General features: G+C 40.3%; 1 protein-coding gene, 1 long non-coding RNA gene and 1 pseudogene across 3 annotated transcripts; 2 read left to right on the forward strand and 1 right to left on the reverse strand.

Annotated features, from left to right (window-relative positions):
• Nucleotides 1-1,064: 1,064 nt before the first annotated feature.
• LOC147944631 (uncharacterized) lies at nucleotides 1,065-1,454 on the forward strand. The gene has a single exon (XM_087512666.1). It carries the CDS (start codon nucleotides 1,065-1,067, stop codon nucleotides 1,452-1,454), a length of 390 nt encoding a protein of 129 aa, XP_087368792.1.
• Nucleotides 1,455-18,005: 16,551 nt separating this feature from the next.
• LOC147944632 (transcription factor MYB114 pseudogene) lies at nucleotides 18,006-19,383 on the forward strand (annotated as a pseudogene).
• A 2,502-nt stretch (nucleotides 19,384-21,885) lies between these two features.
• On the reverse strand, nucleotides 21,886-23,800 carry LOC147944633 (uncharacterized). Of its 2 annotated transcripts, XR_015558522.1 has the most exons (3): nucleotides 23,436-23,800; nucleotides 22,260-22,311; nucleotides 21,886-22,177 (listed from the first exon to the last, which is right to left on the reverse strand). It is a non-coding gene; the product is annotated as an uncharacterized LOC147944633 (long non-coding RNA). The 2 variants fall into 2 exon arrangements; XR_015558521.1 differs by lacking the exon at nucleotides 22,260-22,311.
• Nucleotides 23,801-24,066: the final 266 nt, after the last annotated feature.

A 24,066-nucleotide genomic window follows, 5' to 3' on the forward strand; every position in this document is an offset into this window, starting at 1 on the left:
TACAGTTAGCACAGGAGAAATATGCAGAGCTTATATGGTTGTCCAAGGTGGATGGAACCGAGTATGAGACAGCGAATAACGGTACCATTTTGGTTAAGGGACGAGTGTGCGTTTCTACGGATAAGGATCTACGTACCGAAATCCTTAGGGAGGCGCATCAGTCTCAGTTAGCAATCCATCCTGGATCCACCAAAATGTACCAAGACTTGAAGAGGTATTATCATGTGTTGGGCATGAAGAGAGATGTGGCAGAATGAGTCGCAGCTTGTCCAACATGTCAGAGAGTTAAGGCAGAAAATCAGGTCCCAGGCGGTTTGTTACAAAATTTACTGATACCCGAGTGGAAATGGGACATGATAACCATGGATTTTGTCACGAGCTTGCCGCCGTGCGATAAGAAGGACGTCATATGGGTAGTCGTGGACCGACTGACCAAATCGGCACACTTCTTGGCCATCAACAAAAAGGACGGGGCCGAGAAATTGGCCGAGGTGTACGTACAAGAGATAGTAAGACTGCATGGTGTTCCAGCGAGCATAGTATCGGATAGAGACTCGAAGTTTACTTCGGGGATATGGAAGGCCTTACAAAAGCGTTTTGGGACGCGTATGGATATGAGTACGGCCAACCATGCACAAACGGACAGGCAGTCCGAGCGTACCATACGGACGCTCGAGGATCTTTTGCGAGCAAGTGTCTTGGATTGGGGAGATAACTGGGTAAGGCATCTGCCGTTAGCAGAATTTTCCTACAACAATAGCTTCCACGCTAGTATAGGCATGTCACTGTACGAGGCTTTATACGGTCGACTTTGCAGAACACCCTTGTGCTGGACACAAGTAGGGGAGCGGAGTGTGTATGGTCGAGACTTTGTGGACGAGACCACCGAGAAGATTAAGATCTTGAAGCTAAAAATGAAAGAAGCCCAAGGTAGACAGAAAAGTTATGCGGATAAGCGCCAAAGAGAGTTGGAGTTTCAAGTTGGAGATATTGTTTATCTCTAAACGGTGACTTATAAAGGTAAGGATCGGGTAGCACTGAACACTAAGTTGACACCTAGATACATGGGACCGTACCGAATCCTGGAAAGGATTGGTCCGATGGCCTACAAGTTGGAGTTACCTCCGGCTATGTCAGCTTTTCATCCGGTGTTTCACGTGTCGATCTTAAGGAACTACATCACGGGACGGGAGAATGTGATCTCCGAACCCCCACCCGACCTCCAGGTAAATATGACCATCATCGGTTGGCCAGTTCGGATAACTGGTACGAAGATGAGAGGTCCGCATAAGAAGAAGAAGACGAAGCTAATACAAGTCGTATGGGATTGTGAAGGGATAGAGGAGACGACTTGGGAACCGGAGGAAGTTATGAAAGTGAACTTCAAGAAGTGGTTCGATAAGAGAGAGATTCCTCTTAAGGAAAGCAAAGATTCGAGGACGAATCAGTCCTAAGTAGGGGAGAAATGTAACGACCCGGAACCTCGATAACGGAATTACCAAGAGTTGCCGAGGAATCAGTGCCGAGAGTGCCGAGAAATCAGTGCCAAGAGTGCCGAGAAATCAGTGCCGAGAGTGCCAAGAAATCAGTGCCGAGAGAGCCGAGAAATCAGTGCCGAGAGTGCCGAAAAAGACCGAGAAACGGTACCGAGAAAGACCGAGAGTCAGTATCGAGAGTTACCGAGAACTAAAGCCGAGAGATACCGATACTTAGTGTCGAGGAATACCGGTAACCAGTGCCGAGGAATGCTGATACTTGGTATCGAGGATTTGCCGAGAGTTGCCGATACTTGGTATCGAGGATTACCGAGAGTTGCCGATACTTGGTATCGGGGATGGACGATAAAATGCGGTAGCCAGCGACGATAGAGTCCGACGTTAGAACCCGATAAGTTATGGGAATTGGGTATGGAAATGGAGAGTCCGAGACTACCGAAGTAGTGAACAGACGTTTGAATTGAAGAAATGGAATCCCAAGTTTACAGTGGTCAGATCATTCAGGCTTGTAAGTTTCTGGATTAAAATTGGGGATCTTCGGTTCAGAAGAAATGGGTCTGTAAATTGTCGAAGAAAGTGGTGAGAGGTTTTGGTACTTAGTCCGAGAGACAGTCCGTGTAAAATAGGAATGAAAGTCCTAGTGATAGTGATAGTGATAGTGATAGTGATAGTATAGTGATAGTGATAGTGAAGTGATAGTGATAGTGAAGTGAACTATCCGTAAATGGTTGCATCGGCGATCGATGGACCGGGCCGATGGGCCGATAGAGGGCTAAAAGGAGTTGATATCTCGCGGAGATTTAAGCCGACTCACGGGTAAGGAAACCCGAGAGAAATGGAATCTCGCGGTAATGGAAAGGTGATCGGATAAGGATAGATGCGAGAATTATGGGAAGTTATGGGCGGTGAGACTTATCATTCTAAGGTAACTTAGGGCGGTTCGTGGATCCTATATAAGGGATAAAAACCCTTAGGAATTTCCCTAGTTTTGCATAAGAATCCGAGAGCCGCCGCAAGAGAGAAAGAGGAGAGTTTCCATCGAGCTTAAACCGAGAGAGATCCTAAAGTCCAGAGTCGAGAAGAACGGTAAGTGTTCTTCCACCTTGATCCGTCGATGGTTATGGAATATATCTCGGATACTAATGGTATCGATCTGTCCGTGTAGAAGCGGGGATCAGATCCGAGCATAGAAACCGAGAGATCAACACCTTAGGTCGATACCGAAGGTGAGTGCGTGACTGTGGCTGAGTTCCATGGTTGATTCTCTTGACCCGTTGTTTATTTAGTCTTGTTGATTGCTTGTCTTTATGGTTATGGTTTCTATTGCAATATGAATGATGGTTGGTCTAAGCGATTTAGGCGACTATCCATGGTATTTGATTGAATTGCGTGACTTGGTTTGAATATACCCTGTGTTAGTTTGAGATCGTTGAACTGAGCCTAGTGAGACGGGATGACCGCTCCACTAAGTAAACTTTGTTTGCTTACGCCTCCTTTTATGGACGCAGGAAAAGATAGGTCCGATGATCGGGACTTTAATGGCTGACCAGCTCGTCTGACGAAGGCAAGGGAGGAAGGAGGATGGTGACTTTGGGTAGAAATAATCATGGCATTATTTTTATTAGTTTTCGTTATTCCTCATGCATGAGACAGTTGTTATTTCGCTTGAATTGAACCACTTTTATTTAATGAATTCGCAAGTTTTAAGTGATATTACCCGTTATTCATATTCGGTGATGTACTTGTTAAAATATTGCATAGAATTTGTCGGCCCTAGAAAATTTTTTATCGGCCTGTTTTGGTCCGAGTATGGGTTTTTAGGGTCGGGGTCTTACAAGTCCCTCATGGCGCAGTTCCTCGACGGCGTACAAGACTGAATCGCGCAAAAGGTTGAACGACAGCCTTACCAAGGTTTCGAAGAACTACCGCACCTAGCGGCACAAATTGAAGCTCAAATCAAGAAGAAGGTCACCGCTACAAGTCGCACCAGAACTCAAAGAGTGCCTAACTGGTCGCCAAACGCCTCAACCTCCAATCGGCCACAAGATAGGTCGAAAACGGCCAATGTTGACTCGAGGTTTAAATCTAAGGAGCCGACCAATGACAACCGACAGATCCATAAAGGACAAGCAACGACGTTCGAAGCCGGGACATTATTTGTTACAAGTGCCAAGGCCGAGGCCATTATGCACGAGAGTGTCCGAACGATCACAACATGATCATTACTGAGTCCGAAGAGCTCGAGTCCGAAGGAGAGGCAGCCGAAAAGAACGATCAAGCCGATGCGAAACTAGAGGAGGCCGTAGCTGAACCGGAGGTCGGAGAACTCCTGATGATCAGACGTATTCTCAACGTCAACGTGGATACCAACGACGCAAACCAGCGTGACAACATTTTTCACATGTGTTGCACGGTAAGATGGAAGGTGTGTGGCTTGATCATTGATGGGGCTCTTGCACGAATGTTGCAAGCTCTTATATGGTCAAGAAACTTTATCTGCCCACCACATGCCACCCCCGATCCTATAAACTCAAGTGGTTAGATGATAAGACCGTGATCAAAGTAAAGGACCAAGTCCTTGTCTCATTCAGTGTCGGCCCATATAAGGATCAAGTCCTATGCGACATAATATCGATGCAAGCTAGCCATCTTTTATTACGGAGGCCTTGGCAGTTTGATAAGGGAACCTAGCATTTCGGCCGCACGAACCAGTATACGTTTGTACACGATAACAAACATATCAGTTTAAAGCCTTTGACGCCAATACAAGTTCGCGAAATGCAATCTAAACTTCTAAGGATTCAGACCCTAAAATGAACTTTCTAATTCAATCTAGTGATGTTAGAAGGTCCTTTAAGGACTCCAACCAAGTCTTATTGATGGGTTTTAGAGATTTGTTGGTTGAAGGGCTCGAAGGTTCGATGGACGCACTACCGGACGTTATCCGAGACGTTCTTCGATGTTTTGCGGACGTGTTCCCGGACGAGCTTCCCGAAGGATGACCACCGATCTGTAGCATCAAACATTAGATCGATCTAGTTCCTGGAGCCCAATTACCGAACCGTCCTGCGTACCGAGCCAACCCCGAAGAAGCCAAGGAGTTAGAGCGACAAGTGACCAAACTCATGTCCCAAGGCTATGTTCGAGAGAGCCTCAGTCCGTGTGCCGTTCCTGTCCTACTTGTACCGAAGAAAGATGGAACCTGGCGTATGTGCGTCGATTGTCGGGCCGTGAACAACATCACGATCAAATACTGGCACCCTATACCGAGGCTAGACGACATGATAGACGAGTTGAGCGGTTCGAGCATTTTCTGAAAGATCGACCTCAAAAGCGGGTACCACCAAGTGAGAATGAAGGAAGGGGACAAATGGAAAGCCGCATTCAAAACAAAGCAAGGTTTGTACAAATGGTTGGTAATGCCATTCGGTTTATATAATGCAACTTCTACCTTCATGCGATTGATGAACCATGTTTTGAGAGCTTATATAAACAAGTTTTTTGTGGTTTATTTTGATGATATTCTTGTTTATATTTCCTGCCTATCTGATCATGTCATGCATCTCGAATATGTTTTAAACACTCTCCGTGAAGAGCAATTGTACGCTAACTTGAAAAAGTGTGTTTTTGCTGCTAATGAACTAGTCTTCCTAGGTTCTATTGTTAGTGAACAGGGACTCGAGGTGGACGGAGAGAAGATTCGAGCCATCAAGGAGTGGCCCACGCCTACCAGTGTTTCACACGTCCAATCCTTTCACGGTCTCGCCAGTTTCTACCGCCGGTTCGTGAAAGACTTTAGTACGATCGCGGCGCCACTTACCGCGGTGATCAAGAAGAACCAGGAGTTCAAATGGGAGGAGGACCAAGAACGAGCATTCAAGGAGCTTAAACGGCGTCTCACTCAAGGTCCCCTACTCGTCTTACCCGACTTCAACAAAACTTTTGATGTAGAGTGTGACGCGTCCGACGTAGGCATTGGAACGGTTCTCACACAAGGAGGCAAACCGATGGCCTATTTCAGCGAGAAGCTCAGCGGCACCACCCTCAACTATCCTACATACGATAAGGAGCTCTACGCTTTAGTTCGTGCCATGGAGATCTGGCAGCACTATCTTTTGGCCCGAAAGTTTGTGATTCACACGGATCACGAGATCTTGAAATATTTGTGCAGCCAGACCAATCTCAAGAGGAGACACGCTAAATGGCTGGAGTTCATTAAGTCATTCCCCTATGTGATCAAGTACAAGAAGGGCAAAGAAAACATCGTCGCCGATGCTGTGTCACGAAGACACACCCTGATCACCACCATGGAGGCTAAAGTGTTGGGGTTCGAGAGCATCAAAGAAGCATATGCTAATGACGCCGAGTTTGGAGATTGTTTCAAGAATCACGGCAAGGGCGTATTCACAGAGTTCTATGTTTATGATGGCTATCTCTTCTGGGGCCGACGTCTTTGCATTCCCACCGGCTCTATTCAACTACCCACCCGCACGGCCTGTACACACCACTGCTGGTGTTGACTGGACCTTGGATCGACCTATCGATGGATTTTATCCTTGGTTTGCCACCATTACACAAGAATGACAGTTTGATCGTCGTGGTAGATCGGTTCTCCAAGATGGGACATTTCATTCCGTGTAACAAGAACCACGACACAGTGCAATTGGCCAACCTGTTCTTCCGTCAAGTGGTCCGACTCTATGGTTTACCACGGACCATTACTTCTGATCGTGACCCGAAGTTCCTTGGCCATTTCTAGCGGACCTTATTGAAGAAGCTTGGCACCAAACTGCTGTACTCCACCACCGCACACCCGCAAACTGACGGCCAGACCAAAGTCGTGAACCAATCTATTGGAGCCTTACTTCGAAAAGCGATCGCAATCAACAAAGGAACATGGCTAGAGTGCGTCCCACTCATCGAGTTCGCATACAATCAAGCCGTTCACTCAGCCACCAAGAAATCGCTGTTCGAGGTCGCTTACGGATTTAAACCTCTTACACCGATGGATCTTTTACCATTACCATCGGACGAGGTCGAGAGTCAAGACGGAGCCGCAAGAGCTGAACTGGTCAAGAAGCTTCATGAGGAGGTTCGAGCGAACATCGAGAGAAAGACCGAACAATACGCACGTTTCTTGAACCGCAGACGCAAACCTATGCTTTTCAAGCAGGGAGATTGGGTTTGGTTGCACCTAAACCCGGAGCGGTTCGCACAAAAGAGGAAGGACAAGCTTAGCCCGCGTGGTGACCCTTCCGAGTCATCGAGAAGATCAACGACAACGCCTACCGCCTTGAACTGCCAGGTTAGTATAATACCTTGACCTCATTCAACGTTACTGATCTTGTTCCGTTTGACGCAGGTGATGACGAAGAAGTTTTGGGGACAAAACCTTTTCAAGGGGGAGGGAATGATGTGAGTACGGGACCGGACACGCGACCACGAATGCTCGTACCGGACAAGGACCCCTAGGATGCCTCCGAGACACTTGCATCACCCGCGGGACAACAACCGGCCAACGTACCGAGGATCACTCCAGGAGCCACTACGCGATCAAAGAGCTCGTCAAAGCCCGCAAGACAGAAGATAACCCGGTTCGTGCAAGCCTTTGTTCAAGGAGATGACCCAGCCAAGGCAGTGCAAGTGGAGACCGTTCGCACGGCCTTCATCCTTACCCAAGGATGAAGGCGACCAAGTCGTTAGGATCATGACTCGTACTCTTTTTCCTTACTCTGGGTTTTTCCCACGAGGTTTACCAGAGAAATTTTTAATGAGGCGACGAGTCCTAACGTAAACCTCCGCGTTTTGAAGCCAATGACGTGGTTCCCGCATCAAAGCCTAAGACGTGTTATCTTTTACTTAAAGCTTTGCGTTTTGAAGCTTTGCGTTTTGAACTTAAAGCTTTGCGTTTTGAACTTTTACTTAAAGCTTTGCGTTTTGAACTTTCTTTTGTAACGTTAAGTAGTGTGACGTGTGTGGTTCTGTTTAAACCACTTAGAAGGGCGACGTGTTATCCATCAAAGGAGACACGTCAAGGGCAAACGTGTGCGGACCATAGCGAGTCAGCATGTCCCTAGTCTCCTCTAAACCCTCACACTATTTAAACCCTCTCTTACTTTTCCAAAGAGCGAATCTTTGTTTCTTGTCTCACTTCTCTCTTTAGACCTAGTCTGGGAATAAGTATCCAGAAACCCTAAACGATCTCGAACCGGGTTCGCCATCTTCTAGTCCGACCGTATCGCGAGTAGAGCCAACACTCGTGTGTCGTCTTTCAATCCATCCTCGCTTCCATTCCTCCTAGTAGAACCATCATTTGGTTTGCTAGCCGCTTCCCAACGTCGACGGCCGATCCGTACCACTACCGCAACGGACCGTTCGTACAACCGACGACATGACTATTGTCGATCGCGCGTTCCACTCGCTTGTTTTCCACCAAAACTCGTTTCAACCGTTTGTTTATCCTCTATAACCATTCTACAAAGTTTGGCCCGAGGAAAGTTGTCTCCAGCCTAAGCGACCCGAAGACGATATTTTCTGTCCGTACCGCGTGACGGCCGGTGCTCGCATCAGGTTCGGTCATGAATGTTTGGCTGATGTGCCAGGACTGTGTGGCCGGTGGTGCTAGAGTCCCGGGAAGGGAAGCTGCAGTAGGTATGAGCTGGCAAGGGCATGGTTGCCAGGTACATAAGATTCACGAGAAGCCTTCATGGCAGGATAAACTAATCGTTACAACGCAGGTGGATGGAGTTCATTGGAGATGGACAGGGTTGCGAGATTCAAGGTTTTGGTAGGCTTGCTGGGGGAAAACCAGTCAAGTGGGTTGAGTTGGTGGCTTGCAAAGCATCTGACGGGGAGAATTAGAATATGCAAACGTATGGTACTTGTTTGTTTGTTTACGCTGGTATTGATGATTTTCTGTGGAGGATTGCCAAGTAAAAAAGCCATTTTTGGAATAAGCTATCTTGTGGAAGTTTCCCTAAGAGGCAGGTTACAAGAGATTCTTGGACGAACAAGAAGGTTGATATTCAGGTGGCGGTGAGTTGATGTCGGCATACTTAGTTAGTTGTCTAGTAGAGCTGGAGACGCAGCTAGAGGATCAACTGAGCAGGAGATTCATTCGTCTTATCACTTCACTGTGGGTGCGTCGGTGTGGTTGTCAAGTAGAAAGACGAGGTGTGGGTTTACGAGATCGTGGTGATGCCTTTTTAGGTTGACTAACACGCCAGCAGCGTTTATGAGGTTGATGAACAGTGTATTTCAGGAGTTTCTGGACGTGTCTGTCATCATCTTCATCGACGACATCCTGGTCTATTCTAAGAGTCCAGAGGAGCATGAAGTGCATTTGAGGGTAATTCTGGAAAGCTGCGGGAATAGAAGTTGTTTGCTAAGTTGAGCAATTGTAGTTTATGGCAGCGGGAGATAGGATTTCTGAGTCACACTGTTTATGCTGAGGGAGTTTCTGTATATATCCGGAGAAGATTTAGGCTATCAAAGATTGGGCTAGGCCGTAGAATGCCATAGAGATTAGGAGCTTTCTTGGGTTGGCAGGTTATTACAAGAGAGTTGTGCTGGGTTTTGTAAGCAAGGCACGTCCGATGACTAAGTTGATAGGGGAGGATGTTCCTTTTGTTTGGTCACAGGAGTGAGTGGAGGGTTTTGCAAGCCTGAAGGAGATGTTGACTACTACGCCAGTGTTGGCTTTGCCTGAGCAGGAGTTGGAGTCTCTGGTAGGATAGATCAATGCTTTGAGGCTATGTGTTGTGTCTCAGGAACCGTTGGGTTTGGAGGTGGTTGATAGAGCAGACCTGCTGAGTAGGGTGCGGTTGGCTCAGGAGAAGGATTTGGGGCTGGTGAATGCCTCAAAGGACGTGGATTAAGAGTATCAGGTCTCAGATAATGGAACTATCGTGGTGCTCGATTGGGTTTGTGTGCCCAAGGATGAAGAGTTGAGGCAGAAGATCCTGAGAGAGGCTCATGTGAGCAAGTTTTCTATTCATCCATGAGCGACTAAGATGTACCGTGATCTCAAGAGGTACTATCACTGGGTCGGGATGAAGAAGGATGTAGCTAGTTGGATTGCGAGGTGCGTTGTGTGTCAGCTAGTGAAGGCTGAGCATCAGGTTCCTGGCAGGTTACTGAAGAGTCTACCCATTCATGAGTGGAAGTGGGATATGATCACAATGGATTTCGTGGTAGGATTGCCAGTGTCTCGGACTTTTGATGCTATTTGGGTCATTGTAGACCGGTTAACTAAGTCAGCACATTTTCTGGCCATTAAGAAGACTGATGGAGCAGCCGTCTTGGCTAAGGAGTATGTGAGAGAGATAGTCTGATTGCATGGGGTGCCAGCGAGTATCGTGCCTGACAGGGATTCTAGGTTCACGTCGGTATTCTGGAAGGTATTTCAGGCAGAGATGGGCACTAAGGTGCATATGAGTACAACTTATCATGCCCAGACAAATGGACAGTCAGAGAGGACGATCCAGACGCTGGAGGATTTGCTGAGGATGTGTGTGTTGGATTGGGGTGGCCTTTAGGCAGATCACCTGAACATGGTAAAGTTTGCTTAAAACAACAGTTATCAGGCGAGTATTAAGATGGCTCCTTATGAGGCTTTGTATGGGAGGCCATGTCGTACACCGTTATGCTGGACTCAGGTGGGGGAGAGGAGCATGTTCGGGGCGGATTTTGTTCAGGAGACCTCAGAGAAGATTCGGGTTCTCAAGCTAAACATGAAGGAAGCTCAAAATCGGCAGAGGAGTTATGCTGATAGGAGGAGGAGAGATCTTGAGTTTCAGGTAGGAGACAGAGTGTATCTCAAGATGGCCATGTTGCAGGGTCCGAACAGGTCATTGACAGAGACTAAGTTGAGTCTGAGGTTTATGTGTCCGTTCAGAGTGATTGAGTGGGTGGGACCGGTAGCATATAGGCTGGAGTTTCCTGAGGATATGCGTGCGTTCCACAAGGTGTTTCATATGTCGATGTTGCGGAAGAGTCTCTGTGAGGATGATCGGCTGTTGGCTAAGATCTTGAGCCTAACATGACTTTGGGGCGAGACCAGTGGGGGTTCTCGGGAGGAGGATCAAGGAACTTCGGAAGAAGAAGAAGATTCCTTTGAAGAGAGTCCTTAGGACTATGATGGTTTGAAGGAAAGTTTCCTGAAATAGAAGTTTCTAAAAGTGGAAAGTTTCCAAAAAAGGGGAAAGTTCTAAAAATCGAAAGTTTTATGGGAGTTAGAATTTGTCCATTTTTAGTGGTTGTGAGCCTTGGAGGAGCTTGTGTGGCCTTCGTGGAGGATTTTAGAGTCATTGTGCCCGTGTGTGGTGGTCTTTTGAGACATTGTGTGGCCTTCGTGGCAGACTTTTGAGTCCTCGTGCCCGTGTGTGGCGGTCTTTTGAGACATTGTGGGGGTTTTTGTGGCGGACTTTTGAGTCATTTTGCCCGTGTGTGGCAGTCTTTTGGGACATTGTGTGGCCTTTGTGGCGGGCTGTTTAGCCAGTTGAGTGGCCTTTGTGGCGGGCTGTTTAGCCAGATGTGTGGCCTTTGTGGCGGGCTGTTTAGCCAGATGTGTGGCCTTTGTGTCGGCCTGTTTAGCCAGATGTGTGGCCTTTGTGGTGGGCTGCTTAGCCAATTGTGTGGCCTTTGTGGCGGGCTGTTTAGCCAGATGTGCCTGTTGAGGCGATCCTTCGGGATGTATGGTCTTTCCAGTTGAGTGGCCTTTGTGGCGGGCTGTTTAGCCAGATGTGTGGCCTTTGTGTCGGCTTGTTTAGCCAGATGTGTTGCCTTTGTGGTGGGCTGTTTAGCCAATTGTGTGGCCTTTGTGGCGGGCTGTTTAGCCAGATGTGCCTGTTGAGGCAATCCTTCGGGATGTATGGTCTTTGTGACGGTCCTTCGGGACGAGTGGCCTTGGTGGCGGTCCTTTTGAGGACATTTGTTTGGCCTTTGTGGCGGTCCTGTTTTGGACATTTGTTTGGCCATGGTGGCGGTCCTGTTTAGGACATTTGTTTGGCTTTGGTGGCGGTCCTGTTTAGGACATTTGTTTGGCCTTCGTGGCGGCCATTGTGGCATTTTTATGATCCTTGTGTGGTCATGAGGTATTCCAGTGAGGGGATATGTTGTTGGTAGGACATTGTAATGTTTTACACGAGCCACGGGAAGGAAACCTGGATAGGGACAGGACTCAAACATGTTCAGAATTGTTTTGTCGCGACTCTTGGGGGACTTTGGTTCTCCTAGTACTACCATATGCTGAGACTTTATGGCTTGGGAGTATGGTTGGTATATCGACTTCCTTTTATATAGCATGCGGGCTTATGCCCGATGAGAAGCCAACATTATGGCATGCATGCTTAGGCCTGATGAGGAGCCAACAAAAACTCAAGGTCGAGACCTATGAGTAAAGGAAAGTCCAAAAGTCGAGAGCAAATAATGCCTGGAGTGTGATTCTATCGCCTAGAGGTTACTTTACGTAGATCGGTCAGACGAGTGCGGGCCGTGGAGACGGTAGCACGGGAGTCCTTGGCTGATGGTTGTTCGAGATTCGAGGACGAATCTATGTTGGTGGGGGAGAATTGTAACATCCGCGAACCAAAATCCCGGTTTAGGGATTGCATCGGTCGATGCAAGGTTGGTTTTTCTGTGGATGAGTTAAGTTAAACACTGCGTTTTGGGTTAGGAAAACCCTTAACTCGAGTTTTGATCTCATTAGCCGTGTTTATCCGCTTTTGAGAGAAAAGTTTCCTAAGTGTTCTTGAGTGTTCTTGGTGATTTCTGGAGATTTGAGGCTGTTCATGTAGAGATTTGTAGATGGGATCGTTGTAGGAGCTGCAGATCAATTGGTGACAGCTTGTCTTGTGGGAAGGTTGTTAAAGGGTGAGGAATAGAGTTCGAGGAACGCTTGACGCACCAATAAGCTACTGGTGGATTTGGATATCCACAATGAGGGGTTAGGATCGATGCCCTGCAAGGCCAGCTTGGGGTTAGGACGGCTAGCAGTGGGCTAGCAGGATCCATGGACAGTTCATTGGGGCAGCTAGCGGTGAGCTAGTGGGGTTTGTGGGACATGTTGTCACATAAAAAATCAATTGGTGACAGTTTGTCCTGTTGGAAGGTTGTTAAAGGGTGAGGACCAGGGTTCGAGGAATGCCTGATGCACCAATAACCTAATGGTGGATTTGGATATCCACGGTGAGGTGTTAGGATCAATTCCCTGCAAAGCCAGCTTGGGACCCGTTGGGACCGCTAGCGGAGGGCTAGCATGGTCCACGGATGGTCCGTTGGGACAGCTAGCGGTGGGCTAGTGGAGTCCACGGGATGGGTTGTCACAGCTTCAGATGGTAGGGAGATTATTTTCACGAGGTATCAAACTGGATCTATCAATCATGCAGCTTATTGCATTGTTCCTTGGTAATTAGTATATCAAAAGACTGGGGCAGTTTTAAAACCTGTGAGCTATAAGAAATATCCAGAAGATGGAGAATCACATGAATATAGTTCAATGATGTGGGCTATTCGAAACAAATATTCAGTGACAAATTCTTCTTGTGTATATGGCAAAGACGTGGAGATCATAATTAATCTTATTGATTTTTTATTTTCTTTAGAAAATGGCTTACACACACGAAGCATATGGTGGAATCTTTTATTCACAAAAACACAATTGTGGTGTTATCATCACGTGAGAAAACATGGGAAGGAAGAAAAATGTTTCGGTTGTTATTTGCTGTGCGAAAGGAGTATCATGGGGGAGTCTTGTGTCTGGGTTTTTCCGTCGATGATGTGCAAATCGTGTGGGTGCTTGGTATCCACTTACGACCATCGCCATTTGCATTGGTTAACATGTCCAAGATTCAAGGAAGCCTTGGTTCTTGTGGTGTTTCCTTACTCAAGAACAGTTTATAGATCTCTGCAACAAGTTCTGTAGTACTCTGTTTTCTTTTATCGATAGTGAGGAAAATAATTGTTCTGATGATTCTTATGCAGAAGAGAGAGAGATAATTGTAGTTGAAGTGATTGAGTATTCAAAATCTTTTGTGTTTTTTCATCATGGTGGATTGCCAGAAGAAGATTACCATGTATTCTACATGAGAACTACAAAAGAGAAAAACATGTCTCTGGTCTCAAAGAAAGAGTGTACGAGTTGGGAAATTTTAGAAGAAATCCCAATAAGAGCCACATCCTTTTGCCAAGTTACTTATGAAGATCTAAAATGACATCACCGCCAGTTACCTGATCGTTTTCAGCGCAACATGCCTTTCGTGTTTGATGTCATTGAGATCGTAAATATTAGTAACATCAATACGTTTGATTTTTGGTCTGCATTACAACGTTGGGCTGTTGGTTTTGGGTGTTTTGTACTTCATTTGAAATATATCATGGAGCTTGTCTACAATGGTAGCAAAGTATCAACGGTCTCTTGGGATCGTATGGTGTTTGTATTTGCTCATCGTGATTTGTCAATTGAGTTTCGCAGTGAAGTTTCTCAGTAGAGAATTGAATGTGTGGATAGTTCCCAATGGGTTTTTTCCTATACATGCACGACAACTATGTGTAGGCACACCGTTACTTGCAAACCAAGCAAGGTGTTCTATGTCGTTTTAATTTGGGAAAAGTTGCCACAACCTGATTTTCAACATGCGAATAGCACGTTCCCACTTGGTACCAACTCTGTTTCTCCACCGCTATCATTCACTTGACACCAATTATGTTTCTCCACCGCTAACAACATATCACCTGGAGCTGTTTTTACTCTTTTGGGTGCTTGTTCTAAATGTACGACATTATGAACCAACTATGGTTCTACATCAACAACATTTTAGCAAGCTTCGGCGGAATAAGAAACGCCATGAAATTCTTACGCGAAAATATTATGAACTGGTCGACAAAGGTACTTTAAACGATTTCAGATTCGGATCGAATCTTTCTAATCCGGAGGGACTGATGCAGCGCATCTCTAAGCAAACGTGACGGTCATCACGTTTGAGCTCATTCATTATTTAGGTTTTGTTTCTTGTGGGCTTAATGTATATTTGGGCTTGTATTTGTTTGCTTCTTCTTTCCGTTAGGGTTTTAATCATCTTCCTCTTATTTAAAGAGATGTGACTCATTATTGTAAAGTTAATTATTGATTATTGAATAAAGAAGTTTTACCAGAGCTTTGTGTAAAGCTTAGAGAGGAGGACTCTCAACCCTAAGAGCTTGTGTTCAAGCACTACAAGGAGGACTTGCAAAACCACGTCGATATCGTTCATGATCTTGGCTCTATCCTTATTGTTTATTCGTCAAGTTACGATGTTCTAAGTAAGATGCGTTCATGAATTCGAGTTCTCCCGGAGATATTGCGTTCTCGTCCGTTAATTAAGCTTCCGCTCTCTATCAAATACAATGGCATATAGTTGTAAATAATAAATCTAAATAAGGCTAAATAGTTAAATGTGTGTCGAGCTCTCTGGCGGCGACACATCAGTATTTTTAAGAGTGTTTTTCTATTAATATATAGGGGATAAGAATCTATATTAATATTTTTGAAGTACATTTTGTGTTATGCCTTTTTAGTTTTGTTTATTTAAAAAGTTATTTACAACATTAACCCCTAAAAAATTTCCAAAACTAACATTACCCTAGATTTTGTTTCCTAAATATTTTACATTTCATTTCAACTAAAAAAATAAAAGTAATCAAATATGGAAATAGAAACTATCATATATTTAACCACACATTATGTTGTGTTTTGAAGATATTCTATATCTGAATCCTTCGCAAACAATGAAAACAACAATTTGATTCTCATTTTGTTTTCCAATACCTGTGAGCTTTGATTCTTAACGTAAGAAAAACTTCGATTGATATTTATTTAAATATTATAATTAACATATATAAACTTAATAAAAGTTTTAATTATTAAGAAAATGTAAAATTAAAAAAGTCTAAAATACTATATAATATGGTTATATAGTAGATGAATTATAAAGAGAACATGTTGTAATTAATAAAATATTATTAAATTTGTGTTAACACGGGTTAAATCCTCATTTAATTATTTATCAACACTACTAATATTATAATATTTGACATAAAATCAAGTTGATTATATAAAATAATTAAATCATTAGAAAATTGTGACTTAATCACAGCGTAAAATTAATGATTATGTATTGAGATCCCTTATGTTTTGTTATAATAATTAAAAATAAAAAATAGAATCTCAAACACTAAACAAAACAAACTAAATATAACAAATAAATGGTCATGAAGTGTATTGCGGGTTAAAAAAAATAATATAAATATTTAGTCGTATAATAACTGGAAATTTTAGTTATTATTCTATTTATAAAGTATATAATATTTAACAAATAAATATAACATAAAATATATATTATAATAAAAATCATATGTCCGTGGTATACTGCAGGTTAAAATCTAGTTCTATTATTATAACTGAACCCTCTATTCCGTAAAAGAAAAAAGAAGAAAAGAATAAGGTAAAATAGCTATGGAATTACTGTCGCTAATTTTGCTGCCCAAACATATTCACTTTTGTTGTTAATGCAGTAGCCAATTTAGCAACTGTAACCCGTGGTAAAGGTTTTGTTTAATTAGTCAGCTATCAATTTTTTTGAACATGTGACGACAGCTTTTATACGCTAATGTGGCTGTTCTGAAGAGAGCAATTCCAAAATAGGAGTAATGATATCAGTGACCAACAATTAACTCCGCATGGCCACGTATATATATTGTTTTTAGCTACGACATTTAGTCCACAAATGTATCTTTCATCGTAATTTGATTTTAACCAGATATTTATGATTATGCAAAACAGAAAAATACATAGCTAAATCTATGGTTTTTGAAGCGGTTTTTTAAAAATAAAATATTATTGTTCAACAAGAAGAAATAAAAGCTTACAACAAAAATAAAATTTATTGTGAAAAACAAAAAAAAGTATAGTGGTCAAAACTTGAGGATCGTGGCTTTACGAGAGAACTCTTGCAAATCAAGAGCTTACATTATACTAAAATATTTTTTTACAGTGATTTTTTAACAAGTTATTTTTAGGAAAATCGGCAGATATAATCCAAAAAAAAATTTAATTAACTGGCTAACTATTTTAATCATAACTTTCTCATATTCTGTATATTTTTTATAATAATGATAATTCTATCCCTAGTACATAATTAACAGTTGTTAATACATTCTCTCTCACCCTCTATTCACATGCATCCTCATTTCTATTATATATATGTAAATATATTTTCTCTTTTTTTTTTCTTTTTTTTCTTTATCCTTTAATTTTCTTATTATATATATTTCTTTTTATCCGTTTATAGTTTGTAATAAAATTTATTCATTTTGAGATTTCACTCTCACTCAAATGTTTGGGTTCTCTATGTTGTATCCTTTAGGGTATAATGTTTTTTATTAAACAAATATTCAACTCGACAAATTATATTTCATGTCTTATATTTCTAATAAAAGACTTGTTTCATACTTTTCATTTCATTTTATACTATTATATTTATGGATCTATTTAAACTGAAATGTTGTAAACGATTTATATGTTGTTTTCTTAGCGTTTAATCTGGTTGTTGGGATTGAAAATATTATATCTTTAAAGATATAGCATTTTTTATTCAATATGTGTTTGAGTCAAATGTTTGGGTTCTCTATGTTTTATCCCTTATGGTATATAGTTTTTTTATTAAACAAATATTCAGCTCAGCATATTAGTTTTTATATGACTTGTTTTATACTTTTCATTTCATTTTATATTATTTTATTTATGTGTTCTGTTTAAACTGGAATATCGTATTTACAAATATTTTTTGTTTCATTATTTCTTTTTTAATTTATTTAGATTTCTAAAAATATACTATAAAAGTATAATATAAAATTATATTCATCCAGATTCTATATAGTAATATTTGTATCTAACTATCAACACTATTTAGTATTTACTATTATAATATTTGTTTACATCAGATTTTAGACATAAAATGCTACATGTCATATTAATATAAGCACAAACCTACAGCAGTAGCTGCTACACACCATACTCAACATTTTCTTCCACACAGCTCGTTCATACTTACCCTATTTTGGTAATCTTACAATGGCGTTGACCATTTTCTTAATTTCATACATTAGTGTGCTATATTCTTCTTTAACTTTTTTTTTATTTGGTTATCTCCCAAAATCGCCATTATTTTTATTCATGACAATTTATTTTGAAATGCTTTTGTAGTTACCGATACTTCTAAATTTTTAAGAATAGTCTTAATTATCCAGACAAAAAAAAACAACTTTTGGCAAAATAAAAAAAATTTGAAATGTGGATATCAAACATGCACGTCGTCACTCCCGTAAGCCCCTCACATGTGTAGCAGTATATCGTGTTTACTCTATATATGCGTTACAAGGTTTCAATGAGTCACAATACACTGTTCCCTGCTCATTTTTTTTTGCAATTTTTATACTTATTTGGTTAGATAATTATAAGTCTTATCTTGGTCCATGGAGAGATCGTCCAAAGGGTTAAAAAAAGGTGCATGGACCCCCGAAGAAGATAGTCTTTTGAGGCAATGCATTGATAAGTATGGGGAAGGAAAATGGCATCAAGTTCCTCTACGTGCTGGTATATTATAATTTTTTAATATTATACATTATTTTATACATTTTTTTCTCTATAAAACTAACAAGTTGAAACGTAGAAATTCGTAAACACGTAAAACGTATTACACGCTTTATGCAACCATTTATTCATATCTTAGTGTAAAGCCGTGTATAAAGATGTCCTCTGAGACCGACGACATCTCTTGTTCTTGTATTACCGATAACCGTACGTTGAGTTTTGGCACCGTTGTGACTCATCTTGACGAAGAGTAGAAAAAACTAGGTCATTTGAGTTTTTAGGATTTTCACTCTAATACTACGCAGAAGTACTAGATATTCAATTGGCACGTTGGTTAACAACATGATAGATATTGTTTTTAATTATTGACGTTTGTCTTTCCGGAAATGAACAAAAATTTGAAAATTTGTGGGCGTATAACGTATCTTAGTGTTTAAGATTCTTCATGAAAAAAAGTAATCGCAGTAATAAGTATACTTAATAAGTTTTTTTTCTTTGTTATTTATAAACAAGTATGTACATGCTAAAATTGACCCTAAGTATTGGTTATCTAGGGTTAAACCGATGCAGGAAGAGCTGCAGATTAAGATGGGTGAACTACTTGAATCCCAATATCAACAGAGGAGAATTTACTTCTGACGAAATTGATCTTCTCCTTCGTCTTCATAAGCTTCTGGGAAACAGGTTTAAATAGTTTAGACACAAATTCAGATTATAGATTTACACAGTGTAATGATCAAACATTAGTAAGTCATATACAAATCATTCAAATGCATGCTTAGATGGTCATTGATTGCTGGTAGATTGCCTGGTCGGACCGCTAATGATGTCAAGAATTACTGGAACACCAATTTGGCTAAGAAGCTAGATTCGCGTTTTAGGAGCAAAATGAGAAATAGTGAAGGTACTTGCTCAGCTGCAACACCAGCCCAAAAACACACTGTTATAAGGCCTCGACCTCGATTCTTCTCCAACAACAATTGGTCCATCTCGGTTAATGATCTGTCCGAAGTTGGCATCGGCGAAGTTATCAGCACCAAATATGGTAGTATCACAAGTAACAAAGACGACGAGAAATGTGATTTTGTCAACAATCTAACTGATGGAGAGAGTATGTGGCGGAAGAGATTGCTTGAAGAGAACCAAGAGGAAGATGCAGTGGGTAATGTAGGTAATACAATTGACGAGGAGGGAGACAGTTCTTCGATTGATTCAATGTCTTCAACATTTGAGAAACTTGAGAGTCTGTTCAATATATAGATACAACTACGAGAGGTGGGTTAGGTTATGAATTTCTTAGTGATTGTCTTACGTTTTGATTTGAGAACATTTTCCTTTGGTAATATGCAGTTTACCTAACCAAATCATATGACTAATCTCTGACACTTACAATTGCTATGTGAAAAAATGGAAAAGAGAGGATGTATAAATTAGTTACAATTTAGTTATCAACATCTCAGCAAGTCAATTTAATTTTGTCTTCTAAACTATTTTAATTTTTCATTTTTTAAAAAGACAATGTATAAATTGATATTTCACATATTAATGTTACAAAAAAACAAAACAAATACAAGAGCATTTTGTGTCCACGAGATGCCCCTTTCACATGCATTTTGCAAATCTATTGATAAATGTAATGGATTTTTAATTCCAAATAAATTGATAATTTGAGATTTCTAACACAATTCTTTGAGATAATGGTTTTTTATGGCATCTTATACAAAACCTCACTCTAAAATTGGTAATATACCCTTGTATGACAACTCAATTTGTGTAAATGACGATGTTAACTGGCTCTATTCTTCATTTGAGCGACATATTTGCCCTTTCATATTTCCAATTTCTCTTTGTTTTAATCTTGTTGGATTTATATGGTTACTTATTATGGGTTGATTTATATGTATTTTGATTTTATATGTGCATGACTCATGAGTGTGACGTATGTATAGCGTTCCCCAACCTATACCTAGGAGCTTATAGCCTATGTCATATTTGTCTTAGGTGTTAGATCGATATATATATATATATATATATATATATATATAGTTAAATTTAGCAGTTAAATAGAGAAGATTGTAACTTGCAATAAGAATTTCGGTTCAGTAAATATCAGATTGGATTCGTCGAATGTTATGAACAACAAATTTTAATATGATATAATATGAATGATTTGATATGCCTTTATTTGGTTCAAATTAGACTTGTAGTTAAATGTACTTTTGATTTTCCAACTTTTGATTTTTGTTTACTTTTTCTTATTTTAGTTAGTTTTAAATTTAGATTCATTTTTAGAAAAAGAGTGAATCCATATATACTTATTAAAATATACATCATATTTTAATACTTCATTATTTCCTCAATAAATAATGAAACATATTTTATTTTGAAATATTAAAGTTCTGTTGAAAAGAAATGTAGATAGTACTATCCAAATCATATCTTTATATATACCATTTATATAATCACATTTACATGATTAAATCTTATTCGTTAAAATACGTGAATGATTTAAATTTTAGAGTGTGAATGATTGCAGCGGTTGGAGCACGAATTATACCGCTTTTTATTTATCATTCAACGTACTTTGCAGTGGTGCAGTCTAAAGGAAACAGAAACAAAACCGCAATGGATTAACTGCAGACTACTTTTACATATAAATATAATTGAACCACAGTGGTTTGTTATCCACACTAAAAACAAAGCGATGTAATCTGCAGACGGATTTATCAGTCCCGACAATAGTTAACATTCAAACCCTTAACGTTCATTCAGCATTCAGTTTGGTTTTAGGGTTTTAAATTTTCTTTAGGTTTATTTTGCCCAAAAAGTTTTTAGGTTTATAAGTAGCAAAATATTATAATGTAAAAGTCAATGTTGATGATTTTGTAGGTGTAGCTTTTTTCGTAGTGAATATTTATCAAATATAGCTTTCATCCTACTACGGCTATGACTGGTAGAACTAATAATATCATTGAAAGTTTGTAGAAACTGTGAAAATTTGAAAGAAAATATCGTTGACAGTAAGTAGAAATAAAGAAAATGTCTCTTGGATGTGTCCAAAAATGAAAATCAAGAAAGAATGGAAGAAAGGGACATAAATTGGACTTTTGTATGCTGACTTAATAATATCACAATACAACCTTACTGCTTTGATGAGATCATGTCTTTTATGGGGTTATTGTCCAAATAGGCCTTTATTCCAAGAAAACTTTGAGATTAGGCTTTTCTATCCGTGCAATCGGTTTTAGGCATTTTTTGGTAAAGAAAAATGACGGTTGTACCCTTGGCTAATTAACGAGGAAGAGAGACAGCTCAACACCGTTCTCTTTCACCGATGCAACTTGTTCCGATGTCGAAGACTTTCAATCACCAGGATCTCCTTAAAGCATCAAAATGCCGATCAATACTTGAAGAACAAACTCTCTCTTCGATCTTAAAACAAAATTCTTCATCTAAACATCTCAAATCTGAACTGAAGATGCATCACCACTAAAACCTACAAACAAGAAAGCTCCATCACTCCAATTAGCTTTGGCAGAAGAGAAAACACATCAATCCCAATATCTGCATCTCTGACGATGTGAATATGTTATTATCTCTGACGTTGTGAATCCCTTATCGATCAAGCCATTGATGGTGATTTGGTTTTTAATATTAGGACTTTAATCGATTCATATTATTTGGAAATGTTAAGAGTTTCAAATTGCGAAAGTGGTCTATTGTTAGAATCTATGTTGCCTTATTATCATCACAACCAGCATAAAGAAGAGAAATACATTTAATCTTCATATATAAAACGTAAATTAACAAATCGTTTGGTTTTCATTGTCAGGCTTATATACCAAAACAAAAACTAGAAAAAACAAATCAAAATTACATACTCTATCTTTAGTCTCAGAAGACAACAATACAACAACTCTGAAAATCACATAGATGAATCAGTCCCTTAAGATGTCGACTCCTTCAAGAACTTCTTTGTCTTTACAACTGTTTAGTCGATGCCACCATCCATGTAAATGATTTGTTCAGGAAGATACTTAATACTGAGCAAACCCTGATACAAACATTTCATATAAGCTCAAAAATAGGAAGAATCATAAAGAAAGAAAGAAAGTCGTTGACTAAAGTATATGTACCTCGTGAGTGAAGAGTTCGGTGGGTAGTAGAAGCCATTTTACTTAATCGACCCTACAAGGGGAATGCAAAGAGGAAAACTAGTGTATTAAGGGAAACTAAGGACCGAATCAAACACACATGTATTAAGAAAAACTAAACCCTAAGGAACTACAACTGAGGGAACCCAAGTAGCCAATTAACTGCAGGACACTAAACCTTAAGAAACTACAACTGAGGGAACCCAAGAAGCCAATTAACCGCAGAACAGTAAACCCTAAGGAACTACAACTGAGGGAACCCAAGTAGCCAGTTAACCGCAGAACACCAAACCCTAAGGAACTACAACTGAGGGAACCCAAGTAGCTAGTTAACCGCAGAACACTAAACCCTAAGGAACTACAACTGAGGGAACCCAAGTAGCCAATTAACCGCAGGACACTACACCTTAAGGAACTACTATTGAGGGAACCCAAGTAGCCAATTAACCGCAGAACACTAAACCTAAGGAACTACAACTGAGGGAACCCAAGTAGCCAGTTAACCACATAACACTAAACTCTAAGGAAGTACAACTGAGGAAACCGAAACACCAAATGAAACACACATATTGTAAAGGACATGACTAACAACATGGTTACCAATGCATGAACGACTATTATTTCTTCATCAAAAAGATATGCAAAACCACTAGAAACAATAATGAAATCCACGAATAATGATTTTTAAAATGGAGATAAACATCCATGGATCATCTAAGGATGAGGCTGATTTATATAACTATCGTTGTTCTATTGTACTTATTTGATCTTTATTTCACTCTTGCAAGTAGAATATCGTAACAAGGAAAATATGATATAGCTTGAGCGATGATATTTTTTTCAAGAGAATATGCAAAAAATGGACCAACGGATTTGCTAAGAAAGAGAGTGAGGGATCATAATTTCAGGCTAAACCCCTACGATTTTGATTTCTTAGAATTGATTCTTGAGGTTACAAAATATCCAGAATCACAATGTTTATGTATTTACATAAAATCAATTATTGTATCTTCAACACCAGATTACTTATATTCCTTAATTCTCTCTTTTATAACACCATCCAAACTAACTACTCTCGGAACTTAGAAAACCATTTGATTTGTTTCTCTAGCAAAAATAAAAAATGAATAACTCAAGCAAAGAACAGAGTCCACATACCTTATACCTTACAAGGTCAGGCGATGCCAAGAAGCGAGAATGAGGATGAACCGTTGTTGGAAAATGGAAGAGATTTTGGACTTTTGTTACCTTTGAATTAGAGAGACATGAAGTGTAAGATTGCAGACCATATACAACTTGAAAGTTCGGAACTCTCTGTCTCTCCTTCCTTGTCAAACTCTAAATCCCAACTAAAAAGGAAAAATTAAAACCCTAGAAACTGAAACTTACTTCTCTATAGGCTTTTCTCTATTGGCATTCGTATAGAACTAATTCGTTTGGGTCGATTATTTATGTGTAGTCAAAGGGAGGAGATCAGAACATCGTCTTTAGGTTTGCTGACTAGAGAGAAAAGAACACAAACGACGAAGAAGAGAGACGATTAATTGTCTTAGATGAGAGGGGCAATATTGTCTTTTCAGTATCTTAGAAATGCCTAAATCTATAAGCACGGGAAGAAAGTCCTATCTCTACAATACCCATGAGAAAAAAGGCCGATCTCATAATTAACTCTGTCTTTTATGAGAAATTTATGAGATAAGCATTTAATCCCAAGAGTATTGTCTGATTCGGACTTTCTGTCCATGATTATAGATTTAGGCTTTCTAAATAAATGAAATAACCAAACTAC

Source organism: Camelina sativa, chromosome 5, assembly GCF_030686135.1.
Source record: "Camelina sativa cultivar CO46 ecotype springtype chromosome 5, ASM3068613v1".
NCBI classification, from domain to species: domain Eukaryota; kingdom Viridiplantae; phylum Streptophyta; class Magnoliopsida; order Brassicales; family Brassicaceae; genus Camelina; species Camelina sativa.